Source organism: Puma concolor, chromosome A3 (genome assembly GCF_028749965.1).
Source record: "Puma concolor isolate L17-30 chromosome A3, mPumCon1.1.hap2, whole genome shotgun sequence".
Classification (NCBI taxonomy): domain Eukaryota; kingdom Metazoa; phylum Chordata; class Mammalia; order Carnivora; family Felidae; genus Puma; species Puma concolor.
This window is the reverse complement of record NC_141669.1, coordinates 23,466,913-23,487,567: the sequence shown is the minus strand read 5'-3', so window position 1 is coordinate 23,487,567 and position 20,655 is coordinate 23,466,913. Positions and strand designations below refer to the sequence as shown.

Sequence of the window (20,655 nt, the reverse complement as noted above, 5' to 3'; positions counted from 1 at the left end):
AAAAATCTTATCAGGAATATTTTAATGTTTATTTATTTATTTTGAGAGAGTGTGCATGCAGAAGGAGCAGAGAGAGAGAGGGTGAGAGAGAGAGAGAGAGAGAGAGAGAGAGAGAGAGAGAGAATCCTAAGCAGGCTCCACACCGCCAGCACAGAGCCTGACACAGGGCTTGAACTCACAACCACTAGATCATGACCTGAGTTGAACCCGAGAGTTGGACACTTAACCGACTGAGCTGCCCAGGTGCTCCTTAGCTGGACTTTTTGTAGAAATTGGTAAATTAATCCTTATATGGAAATGCAAAGTGAAGCAATTATCTAAAAGAAAAACAAATTGGCGTACTCCTACTACCTGATTTCAAAATTTACAATAAAGCTATAATATCGAGACAGTGTAAGAACTTTTAAGATGTACTCTCTTAGCAACTTACAAATATGCAACGTAATATTAACTATTGTCACCATGTTGTACATTACATCCTCAGGATTTATTTATTTTATATCTAAAAGTTTGTATCTTTTGACCTCCTTCAATTGACTCCTTCAATTTCTAATACACAACAGTATATCCTAGAGGAGTTTTACAGAATCCAGATTCAAGTTCAGCAGCAACAGGGGGAAACACATGAAAAAGCAAGAGAAAAGCAGTTATATTCTCAGATTTAGATACTTTATGTTTTGCTAAAAATCAGTTTTAAAAAAATCATGAACTTCAGCAGTTCTAGTAAAAGCTAAGTACATGTAAAGATACAGAATAAAACATACAACTATTAAATATATTTGGACCATATTTACGTGCTGAATTATTTAGTATAGGCACCTAGGTATCAGGGCTGCTGTTTTTCTCATTTCCTACTTTCTTCAATCATTTATTCAACAAATATTTATTGAGGGCACATTGGGTTCCAGGCACTATGACAGGCAATGGAATTATAATGATGAGTTAGACACAATCCTCTCCACAATCTTATCCTCTAACTTCAGAAATGGTAAATAAACAGTGATTTTATTTAATCTGACATGCACCATGCAGGGTTTGGTCTAAAGACAGGATATATACCAGGAACACATAGGAGAGTCACTTCTCCCAGTGTTTTGGAGTTATTATAAGCCACCATTCTGGTGAGGTTGATACCTGAAGGATGAGGGAAAATTATACAAAAGAGAGGAAAGAAGCACACTCAAAGAGGTAGAGGAGAACATTGGTGGAATTAGAACTGATGGTCTAATTCGACTTGAGATTTTAAGATGTTAGCCATCAGCCACAGTACTTCTTGAAAGCTATTTGGACTTTAAAGTAATTGCTTGACTAAATGACACTGGCCTTATAAATATGAGTTGATGATGCCTCATATTGTCAGAGAATAGTTTCAGAGTACAGGCTGACAGTTTCCTAGGGAAGACGGAAGGAAAGGGAAAAGGATAGTCAAAAACAGAAAGGCACACATAGTGACTTTTTGAGAGCTTAAATGCTCTGAAAGATCATCAATTAATAAGGATTAATTGTATTTTTCAACATATGTTAATGTATTTCATTAGATGTGTGTAGGACAAAGATTTATAACATTGTGTCTTATTCAAATAATAAAAAGGGGTGCTATTTGCTTTTTACAGTTTATGTTAGAAATCAAAGATATGTAAACTTATTTCCCATATTCTGTCATTATATCTTCTTCTTTCCAAGCCCTACTCCTTCTGAAATAACAGCCAAATACAATTTAATCATCTTTAAGAGATAATAAAGCAGGAATGATAAATTTTAAAACCATCGGTAGGGCTTAGGATTCAGACAGTTCCAACCCAGGCCCTCATTTGGGAGTAATAATAAAAAGATTTCTTAAAATCATAGAAACTTTCTTAAAAAACATAGGTGGGTGCCTGGGCGGCTCAGTCAGTTGAGCGTCCAACTCTTGATTTTGGCTCAGGTCATGATCCCAGGGTCATGGGATGGAGAGCGGTAAGTGGGGCTCTGCACTGAGTGTGGGGCCTGCTTGGGATTCTCTCTCTCCCTCTGCCCTTCTCCCTCCCTGCCCCCCTACTCTCTCTCTCTCTCTCTCTCTCTCTCTCAACAAACAAACAAAACAAGAAAACTTCCTTAAAACCAAATCAAAACAAACAAATCAAAAACAGAAGTGAGACGAACAGTTGGGGTGGAGGGTCAGAGCAGTTTCTTTATTCATTTTCAGTACTGAAAGAGAGAAACCTGATAATGGAGTTTGTGGTGGCTGATGTTTTAGAAAGCACAGTTTAGAAAGTTTTAATTTGTCTTCAAAAGCAACAAAAAGACTTCTTTTATCAAACTGAAACTGAATTCATAGCCTTTTGGGCATATTTTGACTTGAATTCTAAATTCAATTGTACTGTTAACCAGTTTTTGGGAAGGGGTGTTACAGTACAAAGAGCGTGAACTGCTGAAGCAGACTGACCTAGGTCAGAAACCCTGTCATGCCGCTTGTCAGCTTTGGCACCTTGCCCAAATAATTTAACCTCCCTGGGTCAGTTTTCTTATGCATAAAGGAGGAATACTTATTTCTAACACAGTGTTGTTGTAAAGTTAAATCAGTAAAATATCCAACATGCTTGGTATTGTCAAACCCTCAGTAAACTTTTACCAACTAAATTAATTAACAAGTTAGTGACATTTAATGTCAAATTAGACCTTGGACTCCAAAGAACCTTTTCCTGGTTTTGTTTTGGTTTTAGGATTAAATAAATTTATTTTTATTTCATTCTTTTGGGGTAGGGTGCCAAAACCTGAATAAATGATTTTTAAAGAGATCCAATAAAAAAGAATCCAAAAATCCAGTCGATGCATTTTTTTTTTTTTTTTTTTTTTTTTTTTGCTTATACAGCAGAAATTTATTTTCTCACAGTTCTGGAACACATAGGTCAAATTGTGGGCAGGTTTGGTTGCTTCTGAGGACTCTCTCCTGGGCTTGTAGATGGACCTCTGCTGCCTGTCTAGCTGGTCTTCCCTGAGTTCCTGTGTTCTAATCTCCTTTTCTTGTAAGGACACCACTCATAGTGAATTAGGTCCCACCCCCTAATGACTTCACCCCCCACCCCCCAGTGACTTCCTTTTAACTTAATTGTTTCTTTAACCTTATCTCCAAATACAGTCACATTCTGAGGTACTGGGGATTAGGACCGCGCTATATGAATCCTGAAGGGATTAAATTCAGCCTGTAATATCCCTGTACCCTACAACCCTATTTTAGCAATGACCTTTTCCACCCTTAAAGATGATTCTACTTAGTTTTAGGGGTGGTAACATAATTGTTATATTTTAATTATCAAAAACAATTCTGCTAAATAAGCACACAGTGACAACTATCACTTTAATCGGCCCTTCGGGACTCCCTGGGCCTGGGGCAGGCATGCAGAGGGTCAGAGCCCGGTCCAAGGGACTTGCTAGGGTTGGGGGTGAGGGGGTGGGGAAGGACTTCGCGGTCAGGGAAAGAACGCGGGTCAGCGGATGGCCCGTCCAAACGCCGCCAGCCAAACGCATCTCTGGGCTTTTTCCTCCGACATCTTGGGGGTGACCAGGTGACGTTAGTGTTCCTGAAGGCTAGTGAGCCTACGCTGGTGCAGGACTTCAGTTTACACAGCGCTTTGACCGCTTTTGTCTCTCGTAAGCCTCCTGTCCCCGGGGTGAGGCTGGCGGAATGGGTCAGCGGTCAACTGTTTACTTGGCCCACATTCCGAGGAGGAAAATGGGCCCCCACGCGGGAGTGCGACTCGCTCCAGAGACCGTTAACTCAGCGACACCCGGGGGCCCCGACACCGGGGCCTCCTCGGCCCCTCTGCACGCACGCGCAGTCGCAGAGCTCTTCCTGCGAAGAAGCTGCGGACACTCAGCGGCGGCTGCGTCAGCGCGTGTGGCCGCGAGAGGGCCTCGAACGGCCTCACGTCACTGTGTGCGACGGCGCCTGCGCTGGAGAGCATGCTGCCTGCCGCGCGGCGAGGTCTGGGCTTCGTACGGCTGCGGCTCCTTCGGGGGTGGCCTGGGCTCACGACCTTCTCCTTCCTGCGCGGCCTTGTGCCAGAGCCTTTGGAGACAGCCCGGTCACTGTGTTGCGAATCCTCCCCTAGAGACGCACGGGATGGAGAGGGACGGCGCGAAGCGGCACGGAGGAAAGCTCCTGGCACAGAGTCGCCTCCGTCTCTCCCTCCGCGCGTCCGAGGCACTGGGACCAGACGTCTTTCGTCGCTGGAAAGCCTCAGACTGCCGACGCCACGAGAGGAGTCACCCCCTCAAGAGCGCGAGGACTCGAGCGGAGACCAGGGCCAGCCCGGTCCCGCCCACCGGGGAGCCGGGGGTCCCTTGCCGCCCTCCCTGGCCCAGTCCGGGACCGAGGTAGAAGAGCTTCATGGCTCCTCTTCCCGGTCGACTTCCAGAGAGGGGCCCTTTCGCGCTGGGGAGCTGATCTTAGCCGAGACGGGGAAGAGAGAGACACAATTTAAAAAATTATTTAGGTTGAGTAACGCCGGACACTTAAATAGTAGCTGGGGGACAGTCCCGTTCAGCGAGATCGTGGGGAAGTTTCCCGGCCAGATACTGAGGAGTTCCTCTGGGAAGCACTTCATGCTGAGGAGGCCGGCGTTGGAAGACTATGTATTACTGATGAAAAGAGGGCCTGCCATAACATATCCGAAGGTAATGCGGTGGGAATTAAGTGTGTACTGGTTCCAGAAAGAACAAAACGGATGCGGAACTGCAGTCCTGATTCATGTACTTAAAGCACATCTCAGGGGCGCCTGGGTGGCCCAGTCGGTTGAAGCCTCCGACTTTGGCTCAGGTCGTGATCTTAGGGGTAGTGGGTTTGAGCCCCGCGTGGGGCTCTGTGCTCATAGCTCAGAGCCTGGAGCCAGCTTTGGATTCTGTGTCTCCCTCTCTTTGCCCCTTCCCTGCTCATGCTCTCTCTCTCTCAAAAATAAACATTAAAAAAAAAAAAAAAAAGCACATCTCAGAACATTTAAATTGTTCTCAGACTTAAAAAAATAATAAAATAAAACAATGCATATGAACTTTGCATATCTTATGATTGCTAATTTTAGGAGGAAACCGTCACCTTTAATTTTAATTTCGGAGTGTCAGTTCTCTCATCTGCAAAGTGAAAAGAATATTGACTTACTATACAGAGTAATGTGGACTAACAAGGCACTAATAAGTACTTATATTTGTTTCCCATAACCATTAAGTTTGCAAATTCAGGACTCGAGAATGTTCAACTCTTTTAGTACCATATGGAGATATTTTAATCATCATTTAATAAGCCATGTTACTAGGGGTAATGCTTTTTCTCTGTAGAGAAAAAATTTTTGTATTAAAACATTTGACACTGAACACTAAACATAAAAGATATTCTTTATAAATAAATGAACTTCCTAAGGTTCCTTGTTATAGTTTTATCATAATCGTCCATTGCTAGTGGTTTATTTCAGTTTTTAGTCATGGTCATACCGGTTCTACTTCATGATTGTTTCCTTAAATTCTCTACACCTTTTAAGTGAGGGCCTTCTGCTGATTTCTCTGTTCTTTGAACTCCTATTGTTACTTAATGTCTGTAATTTTGGTGTTATGCTAAAGTGCTGCTTTATTTACTAACCAATTCTTGAATCTCTTATTTCATCAAGTAAAATATAAGCTCTTGGTAGACTGGACCAGAGTTTAATCCTTTTTTTTCACACCTTTCTTCTCTGAGTCCAACACAGTGTTTGGTAAGAGTGTGTACTTAGTACATATTTATTGGTCACTGAGTCACCTATACTGTGTTTCAATCATAGGATATGAATATGATACTGTCGATGATGGATATCCACCCAGGTGATACTGTTTTGGAAGCTGGCTCAGGCTCTGGTGGAATGAGCTTATTTTTATCCAAAGCAGGTAAGAGATTGGGATAAATGAGCAGGGTTTAGATGGGCAAAGAAAATGTTCGATCTTTCCTAATAACAGAAAGTAAAATGAAGATGTTTTAGAAAATATTCACATAACTTTGTGATCAAGAGCATTCTTCTTGAAACTAAATGCAGGCAACTATTTTTCTTTCCATATTGTACGTTCATTCTAGTCATTCTCTTTGTAACCCTCTCTCCATTTGCTGTGTTTTCTCTTGCTCCCTCCATGTATTTTAGGGCTTCTTCCTTTTTTTTTTTTTTTAAACTTTTTATTGGGATGTAACGTAGCCATAGTGCACTGATCATAAGTGTGTAGACTTCAAAGAATTTTTAATGTAGTAACCATATCAAGTACTCATCACCCAGATCGAGACAAGGAATGTTGCTGCATCACAGAAACCTCCTCATGTCTCCTCTTGCTCATAATCCTCCTACATTCTTTTTTAAATAATAAACTTTGTTACAGCTGTTGAAGGTGTATATGGGTAGATTTTATAAAGAGTACAGATAGAAATACACTGAATTAAACCTTTTGTTCTTTTACCTAATGCCATCACATACAAACATAATCCAGTTTATACAAGGTCAGGAAATTCATTCTGGCCTCCTCAAATCTTTTGTTTGATTCTTTTCTGTACATAGTTAAAGGCAGTAATTTCTTCACAGTGACTGATTCCTAAAGGCATTTGATAGAGTGAATTTATAAAAAATTTGTGAGAGGAGTGCCCATATTTCTAACATCTATAGTATCAGAGGAGTGTCATGGCATGAATAATCCCAAACTATGAGTGATCAAATTATTGCTATTTACTTTTGGGATGGATTTTTTTCTCCATAATTTTCTTTTCTAATTGTTTAGCTTATGCTATTATTATCACTCATTTTTATCTTTTGAGAACATGATGCATTGCAGCTGGAGTTACATTTCTTTTTTTTTTTTTTTTTAATAAAAAAAAATAATTTATTGTCAACAAAGGAGTGGAGTTACATTTCAAAAGACATCCTTGAATTTAAACTTTTCATTAGAGAGGTCCCCCGGGTGGCTCAGTCTGTTGAACATACAGCTTCAGCTCATGTCATGATCTCACAGTTTGTGGGTTCAAGCCCTGCATCAGGCTCTGTGCTGATAGCTCAGAGCCTGGAGCCTGCTTAGTATTCTGTGTCTGCCTCTCTCTCTCTCTGCCCCTCCCCCACTCACTCGCGCATGCACGTGCTCGCGCTCTCTCTCTCTCTCTGTCTCTCACATTCTCTCAAAAATAAATAAACATTGGGGCGCCTGGGTGGCGCAGTCGGTTGAGCGTCCGACTTCAGCCAGGTCACGATCTCGCGGTCCGTGAGTTCGAGCCCCGCGTCGGGCTCTGGGCTGATGGCTCAGAGCCTGGAGCCTGTTTCCGATTCTGTGTCTCCCTCTCTCTCTGCCCCTCGCCCGTTCATGCTCTGTCTCTCTCTGTCCCAAAAATAAATAAACGTTGAAAAAAAAAAATTAAAAAAAAAAAAAAATAAAAAAAATAAATAAACATTAAAAAAATTTTCTTTTTTAAATTTAAAGTTTTCATGGCGCCTGGGTGGCTCAGTTGGTTAAGCGTCCAACTTCAGCTCAGGTCATGATCTCACAGCTTGTGAGTTTGAGCCCCACATTGTCTCTGTGCTGACGCTCAGAGCCTGGAGCCTGCCTCGGATTCTGTGTCTCCCTCTCTCGCTGCACCTCCCCCACTCATACTCTGTCTCTCTCTCAAAAATAAATAAACATTACAAATAAATAAATAAATTTAAACTTTCCATTAGTAAACTACAGACTGATGTGGGACAGCCTCCAAATGATATTCAAATCACCTCAAACAGAGGTGGGTGGAAAATTTTTGCTGTAAATTAAAATACGTATTAGTCTTTTGCAGAAACTCCACTATTACCATGGTAAACAGTTTAAAAGTTTTTCAGACACACACAAAAATACAAATCTCTTTTAAATGTATGAATGGCTGGGGTACCTGGGTGGCTCAGTGGGTTAAGCATCCAACTCTTAGTTTTGGTTCAGGGCTTGATCTCAAAGTTTGTGAGCTCGAGCCCTGTGTTGGGCTCTGTGCTGACAGCGTGGTGCCTGCTTGGGATTCTGCCCCTCCCCTGCTTGCTCTTTAACTCTCACTCTCTAAAAAATAAACGTTAAAAAAAAAAAGCTTGTACTAAAACAAAAATAAAAGGCCTAACTTCATCCATAACTAAAGAAATGTAAATTATAACTTCAGTGATAAGTTATTCAGTTTTTACTTACTTATATTTTCTTGTTTTCCTTTTTTAAAATTTTGTTAATGTTTATTTTGAGAGAAAGAGACAGAGCATGAGCAGGGAAGGGGCAGAGAGAGAGGGAGACCAGAATCCAAAGCAGCCTCCAGGCTCTGACCTGTCAGAACAGAGCCCCGTGCAGGACTTGACCTTACAGATTGCGAGATCATGACCTGAGCCAAAGTCAGACACTTAATGCACTGAGCCATCCAGACACCCCTATATTCAGTTTTTAGATTGACACAGATAAAAAGTTTGAAAACTCTTTCTTGAAGAAAGTATGGAGAAATAAGTACTCTACTACATTGTTGGTAGAGTGTAAATTGGTATCATTTTTCTGGAGGATAATTTTGTAATGATTTTCAAAATAAAAAATTCACATACCTCTTGAGCTAGCAATTTCATTTTTAGGACTGTCATTTCATGAATACAAAGATTTAGGGAAAATAATTTTCATTGCAGTATTGTTTGTTATAGCGTAAGACTAGAAACAAGCTAAATGTTCATCAGTAGGTGATTGGTTAAATAAACTATGGAATAGCCATACGATGGAACATAGTAGCTCTTAAAAAGAATGTAGTAGATCATTAATCACTGAAATATCACTGGTAAGTAAGAAGGTAAGCATGGGACAGTATATATAATACATGTATGTTTTAATGTGTGTTAAAACCAGGGAGAGACACTTTACATGGTAAAGTAGGTAACCAAAGTAACATGGTTGCCTCTGAAGAAGATTGATTAAGGCTCTGTGATGCGATAGAGAGTTTTGTATTATTTGTATTACACCATGCACTATTTGTATTATTTTTTCACATCCATATACTACCTTTGCAAAATAATTTTTTATAATCTTTTATGAACTAATAAATACAATGAAATATCATAAGTTGTTTTTTTAATTAAGTGGGATCACAAGGACAAGTCCTCAGTTTTGAAATACGAAAAGACCACCTTGAATTGGCTAAGAAGAATTATAAAAACTGGTGTGATTCATGGAAAATAAGTCATGTAGAAGAGTGGCCAGACAATGTGAATTTTATTCATAAGGATATTTCAGGAGCAACTGAAGATATAAAATCTTTAACATTTGATGCGGTAAGTTTTCTAAAGTGGGTGCTATGATATTATCTAATACTGACTACAAAGAAAACAGGCATCATACTTTATACGGAAGGCTCTTCCTTCATTATTTGCACCATTTCTATCTGTAGGAGGAATATTTTCCTTTAATATCATGATAGGATTTAGAGTAGAAAGACATACTGAATCAGATGTCAAAGTTGTTAATAAATGTGGAGTAATAACCAAACCAAATATGAAGAGGAGTGACTAACTTCAGCATTTCCAGGATAAAGGAATAATAATTTGGAAGCAGCATTGGAAGCATATTGATCCTAGTGCCTGACTTCACGTTGTGAGATTTGGGGGAATAAATGGCCTCCATTTGTGAGAGAATAGCCAAGAAGAATCTTTGAACAGTTAATGTCAGGATGCAGATGAGCGCTCATTAAAGATGTTGAGGACAGAGGCATTTGTTATGAACACAGCTCCAGAAAGTGGAGTGGATGGATTTGTAAGGAGGAGGAGCACTGGGAGGTTCAGTTAGGGGAGAAGGATAGTTGATGACAGGATGATATTTTAGGCTGTGACCAGTTATGGTGGAGATGTGGGACGTGGAGGTATTAGGTGGCCTCAGAGTTTCAGAATTCTTTATTTATTAAAAAAAATTTTTTTTAATGTTTATTTTTGTGAGAGAGAAAGCTCTGGGGGGAGCAGAGAGAGAGAGGGACACAGAATCCAAAGCAGGCTCCAGGCTCTGAACTGTCAGCAAAGAGCCCGACATGGGGCTCAAACTCATGAACTATGAGATCATGACCTGAGCCAGTCAGATGCTCAACTAGCTGAGCTACCCAGGTGCCCCTCAGAATTCGAATAAGTTACCTTATCCTTGATGATTCCATTATCATTTCATAGCTTGACACTACAGACTGAGGTCTAGGTAAGGAGTCTTCTTTGCTTTTCTTAATTGGCTTTTGGAAAGTTGGATTACTTTAGGACATTTATGAGGGAAACTGGTTGAAAAATGAGATTTTTATCAAGACTTGTTCCTATCTTTAGCGTTCTTAAAGTCTATAGTTTTGGTGACACAGATCCTGGACACAAGGACCACAATTCCGTTTTTTTTTTCTTCCCCTTAATGTTTTTGAGAGAGACAGAGTGCAAATGGGGGAGGGGCAGAGAGAGAAGGAGACATAGAATCTGCAGCAGGCTCTAGGTCCTGAGCTATCAGCACAGAGCCCAACGCGGGGCTTGAACTCTGAACTATGAGATCACGACCTGAGTCGTAGTCAGACACTTAATCGACTGAGCCACCCAGGTGCCCCATACAGTTTTTTTTCTTTATCCTTGTTTGTTTTGCATATTACAGCTCAGTAAGGGTCCCCCCCCCCCCAATTTTTTTTTTTTTTCTCTACCTAGGCTATCCATAAGAATGTCATAGATACCTGGGAGGTTAATTGGTCATCAGAAGTTTGTTTGATGATCATGACATACAAGGATTCTAATGATATCATTGAAGCTTTTTAGAAACCTGCCGAACCATCCTTGATCTAAAAGAATATTCCTTACTAGATTTATTCAGCGGACTCTTGAGCATAGTGCCAGATGTTTATCAGTATGAGAAATATAGGAGGAGTCATACTCCTGCCATCCGAAATGATGCTAAACTGAACAAAAAAGGTGGAAAACCACAAAGAGAACAAAAGGAGAAAAAATGGCTAATAAAATATTTTTGACAAATTTTAAAAAGCCTAACCAGCAGAAGGGGAATGCACACAATGGGATACTGAAAATAGTATTATTTAACATAGTGAAATAGTGTATTATATCTACATCAGTAAATCTCAAAGACATGATGTTTAGTGAAAAAAGCATTATAAAAAATGTGTGTATATGTAAAATTTAAAACTACGTAAAACGGTACCATGTATCATTTGTAGCAATATACATATGTTGTAAAAGTAGAAAATTATTTGGGAACATTACCAACTTCAGGACAATGATTATCTCTGAGGAGAGAAAGGGAACGGGGAAGAGGGAAATAAGTTTCAGAGTCCACTCAGCCTGGTTCACTCTTGGGCTCCCATAATAGCCAAGATGACGTTGGGTAAGTTACTTCAATCTTTCTGTACCTCAGTCCCTTCACATATTAACAGGAATGATAACAATATTTCCTATTTCATAGAGTTGTTGAGGATTAGATAAGATACTTCATATAAAGTGCATAGAACAGTGCCTCATGTATAGTAAGCATTAAAGAAATATTAGCTATGATTTTCATCTTATTATTTCTCTCCTTTTCCTCACCTGTTTAAATTCTACTTTTCCTTCAAAGTTTAGATCAAAGGTCACCTTCTTCACTGGAATATACCTTACTTACCTAACTGGGGGATTATCATCATTCTCTGAATTATTGAACCACTGTTTCTTGATACAATAAGCATTTATTAAAGATCTGTTTTGTACTGCAATGTACTATGCTAAGACAGAAATGAAGTATACATTTAAAGGAGCTTTCATTCTAGAAGATAGACATACAATTACTGGAAAGACTCACAAGTGTGGAATACCACGACTGTAGAAATTAGGTGTCATGAGATGAAACTGCAAATGTAGTCATCGGGGGCTAGATAATGAAGAACACTTATGTATATTTCAAGCTAGGGCATATGGACATTATCTTATAGGTAATGGGAACATTACCTATATAAAAAAAAAAATTTCTTTTTAAAATTTATTTATTTTGGAGAGGGTGGGGGGAGCACCAGAAAGAGAGGGAAAAGGAGAGAGAATCTCAAGCAGGCTCTGAGGTGTCAGCACAGAGCCTGATGCGGGTCTCAAACTCACGAGCCATGAGATCATGACCTGAACCGAAATCAAATCAGACACTTAATCAACTGAGCCACCCAGGCGCCCCACTACTGATGAGTTCCTAATGGAGAAGCAGAATGTCCAAATTCCCATTTTAGAGTAATTCTTTTTTTTTTTTTTTTTTTTTGATTCCAGTGTAGTTAACATACAGTGATCTGTTTCAGGTGTACAATATAGTGGTTCAGCAGTTCCATGTATTAGTACTCATCAAGATAAGTGTACTCTTCTATTTTAGAGTAATTGTGGTGCAATGACGGAAGCTGTGAGTCTATGTAGAAAGCTATTGTAATGTTTCAACAAGATACAATGAGGTGCTGATCTAAGGCATTAGCAGTAGGATGACTTTGAACAATACTTCAGAGGTATATTTGTGGGGCTGGATAATTTTAATCCAAACAGAAGTGTCAAACTCCACAGATCCTCGAAAGAGAGTTCAAGGTAAAGAAAATGATGACTCCAACAAGTTTCTGGTTTGAGTGACTAGATGGAAATGTTCACTGAGAAGAAAGTATTCAACAGGATTGGCAGTTTTCTTGGTTGTCTGATTTTTGGTCCCGTCAATAACATAGACAAACTACACCCAAAGAAACCCATTAATGTTCATCGTCTTGACCCTTTGATTCAGTCACTGGGATCTTTCCTTGGAATCTAATAGGCATTTTAAACTCATGTCCAAACCTGAATTCTTGATTATTTCTGCCAAGCCTGCTCCTCCCATAGTCTTCATCATTTTCCTCATTGGAAAAGGACATCTCTATTCTTTCTGTGGCTTAGGCTGAAAACACTGGATTCATCCTGATTCCTCTTTGTCTCACATCCCACAACCAATCCTAATTGCAACTGGCTCTACCTTTTCAAAATGTATACCGCTCATGGCATACAATGCTGTTTGCTTGTTGCAAGTCCTCATCCTTCCTTGCCCTCTCTCAATCTTCTCTATGTATGGATTTAATAAGTCTGAATGTACTTCATGCCACTGAATTGTGAGTGAATTCATCTCTTACCATTTCCCCCTTTTGTCTCCACTGCAGTGACAGTGGCCTTCTCAGATTCACCAAGTATCCTACAGCCTCAGAACATTTGTATTTGCTGTTCTTTCCATCTGGAGCATACTTACCCCCTAAATTTCCACAGGGTAAGCTTAATGATTTTCTTCAGGTCTCTTTACTGACCAACCTATATATAAAATGGCATTTCCTTTCCTTGTTACTCTGTATCCTTCTTACTTTGCTTTATAATTCTATAGTTCTTCTTGTCACTTATCCTCCTCTGATTTACATATCTATTGGATTTTTGTTTAATGTCTATCCCTTTATTAGGATATATGTTCTCTTGAAACAGAGTTTCTTATTACTACTTAGCAAAATGCTTGGCACATGGAAGGTGCTCAGTAAATATTTGGTGAATGAATGATGAACCATTAATGCCATTTAAAAAAGACAAATAATGGAATAATTTCTAATTTAATAAATATGTTGTTGTACCAACTACCCTTAGCTTTCAGAGTTATCCATCAATGAAAGCCACTGTATTTTCTATTTTGACCCTATTTTATTTTAAGTGATTTTTAAAAATTTTGTTTATTCATTGAATTCATTTACAGCTTTTATGAGTTATAGCCTTATAGTCTGCAGTTGAATAAAGAATAAACAAACAAGGGACATGATTCTTACATTTTAGAATCTCTGAAATTAATATTCATAACTTTCCTGTTGAGCATAAAAATACATATTTGAGATCACGTGAATTCCTGCTGCCAAAAGCTGAATTAAAGTATTGAGTGAAACTTTATAAAGTATGTATTTGTATACATATGTGTATATGAAATACAGCTAAATAAAGATTCCTGTATTATCAGTATTACCAAGCGTAAGACATGCCATTATGATTTTCATATAGTCAAGTACTATGACAAATTGTGTAACAGTAAATATGCTTTTTGGGGGGGAGCAGCAAAATGATAGTTAATAGTATTATATTTTAAAAAATGAAAACTGTAACTGAGTAATCGCTTTCTAAAGTGTATCATTATACCACAGTAAGGAAAGAAAACTTGTGCTTTGTTTAAAAAAAACTCAGTCTGATTTGCTTTCCTCTCAACAGGTTGCTTTGGATATGTTGAATCCTCAAGTTGCTTTGCCTGTTTTATACCCAAATCTTAAACAGGGTGGTATATGTGCTGTATATCTAGCAAAGTGAGTAGTGTGGCTATTCTTCTTTGTAATGTGATTAAAAAAAATTTTTTTTCATGTTTGAGAGAGAGAGAGAGACAGAGCCTGAGTAGGGGAGGGCAGAGAGAGGGATACACAGAATCTGAAGCAGGCTGCAGACTCCATGCTGTCAGCACAGAGCCCAACATGGGGGTCAAACTTGAGAACCACGAGATCATGACCTGAGCTGAAGTCGGACACTTAACCGACTGAGCCACCCAGGTGCCCCTGTAATGTGATTTTAAATACACTTTTATTTTGTCTTAAGTATTTGGTTAAAGTGTTCATTTTGTAACTGAATTAGAATTAGGTATATAGGTCATCTCATAAAACTTACGAAATGACATATGTCCCAATTAATTTATATTGCTGTTTAAATCATCCTTTACCTAAATGGTAATATAAGATGTGTATTTCTTCTGACAATTTAGAAGAAAATTTTTAAAAGTGTATTGTGAACAGTAATGTTAAATTATGGTCTCTGTATTTTTTTACTTTCTATGAAAGTGCTTATTGTGTGCTCTAATTTGCGTATTTGTTTTTCCCCCTTCATTTAACTATAGCCTTTGAATTTGGGTCAAGAGATATAGTGAACTTAAGTATAAAGTTACTATTTTTGTAGAAATTTAAAGTACATTTTTTCCACTTTTCTAAAAGCATCACACAGGTTATTGAACTTTTAGATGGAATTCGCATCTGTGAACTTGCTCTCACATGTGAAAAGATAAGTGAAGTTATTGTCAGAGATTGGTTGGTTTGCCTTGCAAAACAGAAAAATGGAACTTTACCTCAAAAAGTAGAACCTAAAATCAATACAGATTTACAATTACATTCTCAAAAGAAAGTTAGCATTGAAGATGAGATGTTTCAAGAGGATGACCATGGTAAGCTTCAATTTTATTTCATATGTGTTTGCAATAATAAATCGAGAATAGGCTCCTGAGTATATTGACCAATAATCAGAGCTGTTTCTCAGGGATTTGGGTTTTTTTTCCCCTAGAGAAGATGAAATGTACTATTTCTTTGTTAAATTAAAATCTCTTAAGGGACAGAGTAATGTTTTTTTGCCTTTTATGTAAAACTCTGATACCTTTGAAGAATTGAACTTCTTATAATATTTGTATTTTACTTGTATCAAGGAGGTTGGCTTATGAAATACTTTAAATATACTAAAGGATGTTTTTAATTTAGATCAGTGATTATTACTGAAGGCAAAGAATAGGACCTAATATGCAAATGGCTAATATTCCAAAAAGCAACTTCTGGACACTGCTAGAATTTGTCAAAGAACTAAATTTAAGTCCTTGTTGTATGTACACATTATTTAGGTCTTGAACAAGTTTTCAAATATCCATTGATTTATGATATATAAGCTCACCCATTTGGTTATAAAACCATATACAAGTTTATCATTTAATCCTTTTCAAATTGTTTTGTCAGATAACTGGCAGAGTAGCTCCAAAACAAATGCTGAAAAAAATGTCTGAGAGAAAAAACTTAAAGAAACACTAATTTGTATTTGAACAGTTTTGTGAGCAAATTATAACATATTTTATGTAGCTTATAATATATATTTTGTTCTACAACAGAAGAATCACATTCGGATTTTCCATATGGATCATTTCCCTATATTGCTAGACCTATACACTGGCAAACTGGTCATACAGGTGAGTGATGTTTTCAGGTCATATTAAATGGTGTTTTCTTCTAATTATTGTAATGACCTTACTTTTTTTCTCTCTTCTTAAATTAGCATTTCTTGTCAAGCTGAGGAAGTTTAAACCACAACTTAACTGAGTACCTCAGAGGGTAGCAACTGATGTGAAGAAGGAAAGGTATCAAAATAGAACTTTATATTGCAAAACACTACTTTCATAGATTGAAATTTTTTGCTATATGATTTGTATAACTTTTACATATAATTTCAAAAAATAACAAAAGCTGAAGGAAGATGTGTAACATTTCAAAACAATTTAAATGTCCCATTTTGACACTTGTCTTGTAGTTTGACATTTTGTAGTTAATGATTCCAAGTTGGTTTAGTTGAGCCATTTCATTCTTCACTTCCTGTAAACCACTCCATAGATTTGTCTTTCTTCATAAAATTAGTTTTCTTTTCTTTGTCTGATTGATGGTCGTTGGCTACCAAAATAAAATACGCATTTTAAGATAAATTTGAATGTATTTGTGTATTTTAAGTACATATTTTAATGGCTTGTCTGTATCTTAAAAAGTAGCGAAATCTGGGTTATAGTAAATAATAGGAAAGCTGATAAGAATCATATAACCATCTTAAAAACTGTAATAGAAGATGTAACAATTGACTCTTTTATCAGAATCAATTTAACTTGTTTGAAAGAACATCAGAATTAATTAGGGGTTTATTATTCATAGGCATCAGTTATTTAGCATTTACCAGGTACCCTACATTGTTTTAAACTTTATATAATGTTTTTTCATTTAATAGAGGTAGCTTATCTTTAAGGTTATCTATATTCTACAGATAAACAAAAACGTAGAGTGGCTAGGTTATTGTTTAGATACGGGTTTTTATAGTTTTTATGTTTGTTTATTTTTTGAGAGACAGAGCACGAGTTGGGGAGGGGCAGAGAGAGAAGGAGACACAGAATCCGAAGCGGACTCCAGGCTCTGAGCTGTCAGCACAGAGCCTGATGTGGGCTCAAACTCACAAACTGTGAGATCATGACCTGAGCCGAAGTCGGACGCTTAACCAATTGAGCTACCCAGGCGCCCCAATGTTTTATAGTTTTTAAAGGGTAGTACCTGGGAGGATAAATGCTGCTATTCCTGGATTTATCCCTTAGGCTATTTAAAATAATAAATATTCTAAATAACATTTTACATATTTTTCATTTTTTGGAAAATTTTAACATCTCTGCTTTTTTAGACCATAAAGTTTAACTAGGCATTAAATAGTCACACAAATAGAAAATTGTTATATGCTCCAAAGAAGTACAGAGTACTATAATAGAGGTTTTGCTCTGGCCAAGTAATTACCTATGCAAGTGACAAGTGAGCTGAGACCTGAATGGTAAGTACAAGTTAACTATAGCAGGGAAAATGAGAACAAAAAAGGCCAGTGATGCTGGGGTTGAGTGAAAGAGACCCGAAAAATAAGTAGGGGTCAGGTCATGCAGGATCTTCTAGACCTCTTAAGCTTGTCTATCCTAAGAAAAATAGGGTCTCATTGAAGGATTTAGTGAAGTGAGGGATAACATGCTTAGATCTGTGTTTTGGAAAAAAATCACTCTCGTTGTATTTGGGGAACAGACTGAATCATATAAGCAGATTAGTCTTCTGATGTCAGATTTCTTTATGGTAACTATCTAAACACTCATACAGTAATAATGGCTTTATAGTTTTCATAACACTTCAGATACATAGAAGCTCTGAAGTATTTTTTATTTTTTATTTTGGAAGTTTATTTATTATTGAGAGACAGAGAGAGACACAGTGTGAGCAGGGGAGGGGCAGAGAGAGAGGGAGACATAGAATCTGAAGCAGGTCCCAGGCTCTGAGCTGGCAGCACAGAGCCCAACGTGGAGCTCGAACTCACAAACCACAAGATCATGACCTGAGCCGAAGTCACTTAACTGACTGAACCACCCAGGCACCCCTGAAGTACAATTTTAAGTTCTATCATGGAACATGCCTTTTTCTTCTGTCCTGTGTTTAACCAGCAGTGAAATTCTTCATGTATTATTTTAAATGCAAGTTCTAATTGTACTACATGGAGAAGGGGCTGGCTTAAGAGCAAAGAAAAGTTGTGCCTCTACTCCTATTTCACGTAGAATAATTAGTTTCTGTTCAGTACACTGCGCTCAATTCAACTATTGACGTTGAATTGAACAAGATGTCTTTAACGGTGTCCATTCTTTTTTTTTATTTTTTTTAAATTTTTTTTTTCAACGTTTTTATTTATTTTTGGGACAGAGAGAGACAGAGCATGAATGGGGGAGGGGCAGAGAGAGAGGGAGACACAGAATCGGAAACAGGCTCCAGGCTCCGAGCCATCAGCCCAGAGCCTGACGCGGGGCTCGAACTCACGGACCGCGAGATCGTGACCTGGCTGAAGTCGGACGCTTAACCGACTGCGCCACCCAGGCGCCCCTAACGGTGTCCATTCTAATAAATATTAAGATGAATTGAAAACCAAACTACATAAGCAAATAAGCATTTATTTATATGGTTAAAGTCCAGCTTAAGCCCTTTCTCCATGTCTCCATTGAACATTAAGCATGTTAACAATCTTGCTTATGGGACAGATGTGTTCTTTTTTATTTTTTTTGTATTTAAAGTAAGCTCTTTACCCATTGTGGGGCTTGAACTCACAACTCCGAGATCAAGAGTCGCATGTCCCACTGACTGACCCAGCCACACGCACCACCTACAGATGTGTTCTTTTAAAGTTAACCTTTCTTAAATTCGTGTCTGGCTGTCATCTCTCATACTGTAAACTCCTACAGATTTGTGACTGATTCCATTGTCTTCCTAGTACCTTCCAGAGATCCCACCTTTTCCACCCACTAATGGTCAATAAAAATGTGCTGATGGCTGTAAACCTACATTTGATCATGTATTGTTTTTATCTGTTGACTTGGTTGTTCTGGGGGGAAATTTAGGCATACACCTCTTGGACTGTGGGGGACTTGGGAGTTTGAACTCTACTTCAGAGGCAGTAGGGAACTCCTGAGGGTTCTCTGGTCATGTAAAAGGAGATTTTTCTGTTTTAAGTTAGTCTGTTAGTAGTGTCTATGAGTATTTGAAGGAAGGAAAAAACAATTGAATCAGCAATTTCACAGTACCACGTGGTATACATTATGAGGTGATTGGTTGTAGTATGTAACCATGAGGTAAGGAAAAGGGGTAGATTTAAAAAACATTGTGAAGGAATAACTAGATAAGCTATTCATTGGCTATAGAGACAGTGAGAGTATATGCTTTAAACTTTTATCTGCTATTCAGAAGCCCTTCCCCTTACTTTGCTGGGCAAAACAGGACTTAAGTCGGTGTTCAGTTCACATATTACTTCCTCTAAAAAGCCTTCAACAGCCTCTAAAAAGTCTCTCACCCTAGAGTCTTTTGTACTCTTAAATGTTATATAATTAGCATTGCCCTATTACATCATTAATTTACAAACACTGATTATGCCTTTATTAGGTATTAGGATTTTAAACCAGTATGACTAGAACAGTTGTAGTGACTCAACTAAATAAGGATTTGTTTTTTGAGGAAAAATTACTCGATTTTAGATTATACAACAGTTGTACTGTCCCATGGGTGCCTCTGTGATCCAGGAATAAGGTTTGATACATTGCTTTTTCCCTCTGGCTTCACTCTAAAATCTGAGGAGTCCTCTGCATATTCATGTTTCAGAGGGATTAACTTAGGTGTCACAAGGCTTAAAAATGCCTAAGGTAAACAGTGTCATTTAGTATTAAAATAGGCCATATTCAGATAGAATTGGGTCCCATCTTGCTGCTTTTGTTGTTTTACCTTACAATTGTGACTTTTCTGAGTTTGTTTTTTCATCACTAAAAATCAGCTGCTGAGGCAGTAAGACACTGACCACTGCTCCTGATAACATTGTGTTACCCTTGAATGCCCCCACACCCCTACTGAGCTCACTCCCAGTTAAGCCTATTGAGGGAAAATGAATGTATATGTTTCCTGGTCAAGTGTATGATTAATAATTTTTCTTTACATCGAAAATTTACATTGAAAATGCCATCCTGAAACAAAAGCTTTTACATTTAACTTTAATATTCTGAATAAAACAGTAATGAGTAAATACTTGTTCTTTCCTGTATAGGATCTGTATATATCCTAAACCAGGGCTTCAGGACTTTCCTCCAGGGACAGAATGAAAGCACAGTTCCACTTACAACTCCCTTAAGTCAAGTGCTCCACTTTTCACCCACCATCTGTCAAAGTTGTGCTTTTGCTTCAAAGCAAGCCAACTGGCAGAGCCCCTTCCTCCCTGGGTGCACTGTGGTTTCTACTCTTTTTTTTGTTGTTGTTGTTTAATGTTTATTTATTTTTGAGAGAGACAGACTGTGAGCAGGGGAGGGGCAGAGAGAGGGAGACACAGAATCCGAAGCAGGCTCCGGGCTCTCAGCTATCAGCACAGAGCCTAACATGTGGCATGGACCCACAAACTGCGAGATCATGACCTGAGCTGAAGTTGGACGCCCAACCAACTGAGCCACCCAGGCGCCCCAGAGAGTGTTACTACTCTTTGATATCTACAGGGATTAGCTTGAGTAAACCATAACTGCTTGTGTTCTGCTTTCTATAAATATTTGTTCAAA

General features: G+C 38.3%; 2 protein-coding genes across 7 annotated transcripts in view; one reads left to right on the top strand and one right to left on the bottom strand.

The window, feature by feature from the left end:
- Positions 1-3,898: 3,898 nt before the first annotated feature.
- Positions 3,899-18,909, top strand: TRMT61B (tRNA methyltransferase 61B). Of its 2 annotated transcripts, XM_086700274.1 has the most exons (8): positions 3,899-4,656; positions 5,787-5,889; positions 9,088-9,278; positions 14,217-14,308; positions 14,981-15,207; positions 15,913-15,990; positions 16,077-16,158; positions 18,643-18,909. In XM_086700274.1, the coding sequence occupies exons 1-7, from the start codon at positions 3,943-3,945 to the stop codon at positions 16,118-16,120; spliced, it is 1,449 nt and encodes a 482-aa protein (XP_086556400.1). In that variant the 5' UTR covers positions 3,899-3,942; the 3' UTR covers positions 16,121-16,158; positions 18,643-18,909. The 2 variants fall into 2 exon arrangements, with proteins under 2 accessions (XP_086556400.1, XP_086556399.1); XM_086700273.1 differs by lacking the exon at positions 18,643-18,909 and having other exon boundaries at positions 16,077-16,497.
- Positions 15,821-20,655, bottom strand: part of SPDYA (speedy/RINGO cell cycle regulator family member A) — a 37,813-nt gene continuing 32,978 nt past the window's right edge. For 4 of the 5 annotated variants that reach the window (XM_086700278.1, XM_086700276.1, XM_086700277.1 and 1 more), the window contains one exon: positions 15,821-16,465. In XM_086700278.1, the coding sequence (XP_086556404.1) occupies positions 16,377-16,465 (89 nt within the window). In that variant the 3' untranslated portion in view covers positions 15,821-16,376. The remainder of the gene's footprint in view (positions 16,466-20,655) is intronic. The other variant, XM_086700279.1, reaches the window with a different exon arrangement.

Bases quoted from the DNA above. Each gene is read 5' to 3' on its own strand.
- TRMT61B (XM_086700274.1), top strand. From the start codon at position 3,943: ATGCTGCCTGCCGCGCGGCGAGGTCTGGGCTTCGTACGGCTGCGGCTC. The intron at 14,309-14,980 runs GTGAGTAGTGTG...CTTTTCTAAAAG, and splicing joins TGTGCTGTATATCTAGCAAA to CATCACACAGGTTATTGAAC. The intron at 15,991-16,076 runs GTGAGTGATGTT...TTCTTAAATTAG, and splicing joins CTGGCAAACTGGTCATACAG to CATTTCTTGTCAAGCTGAGG.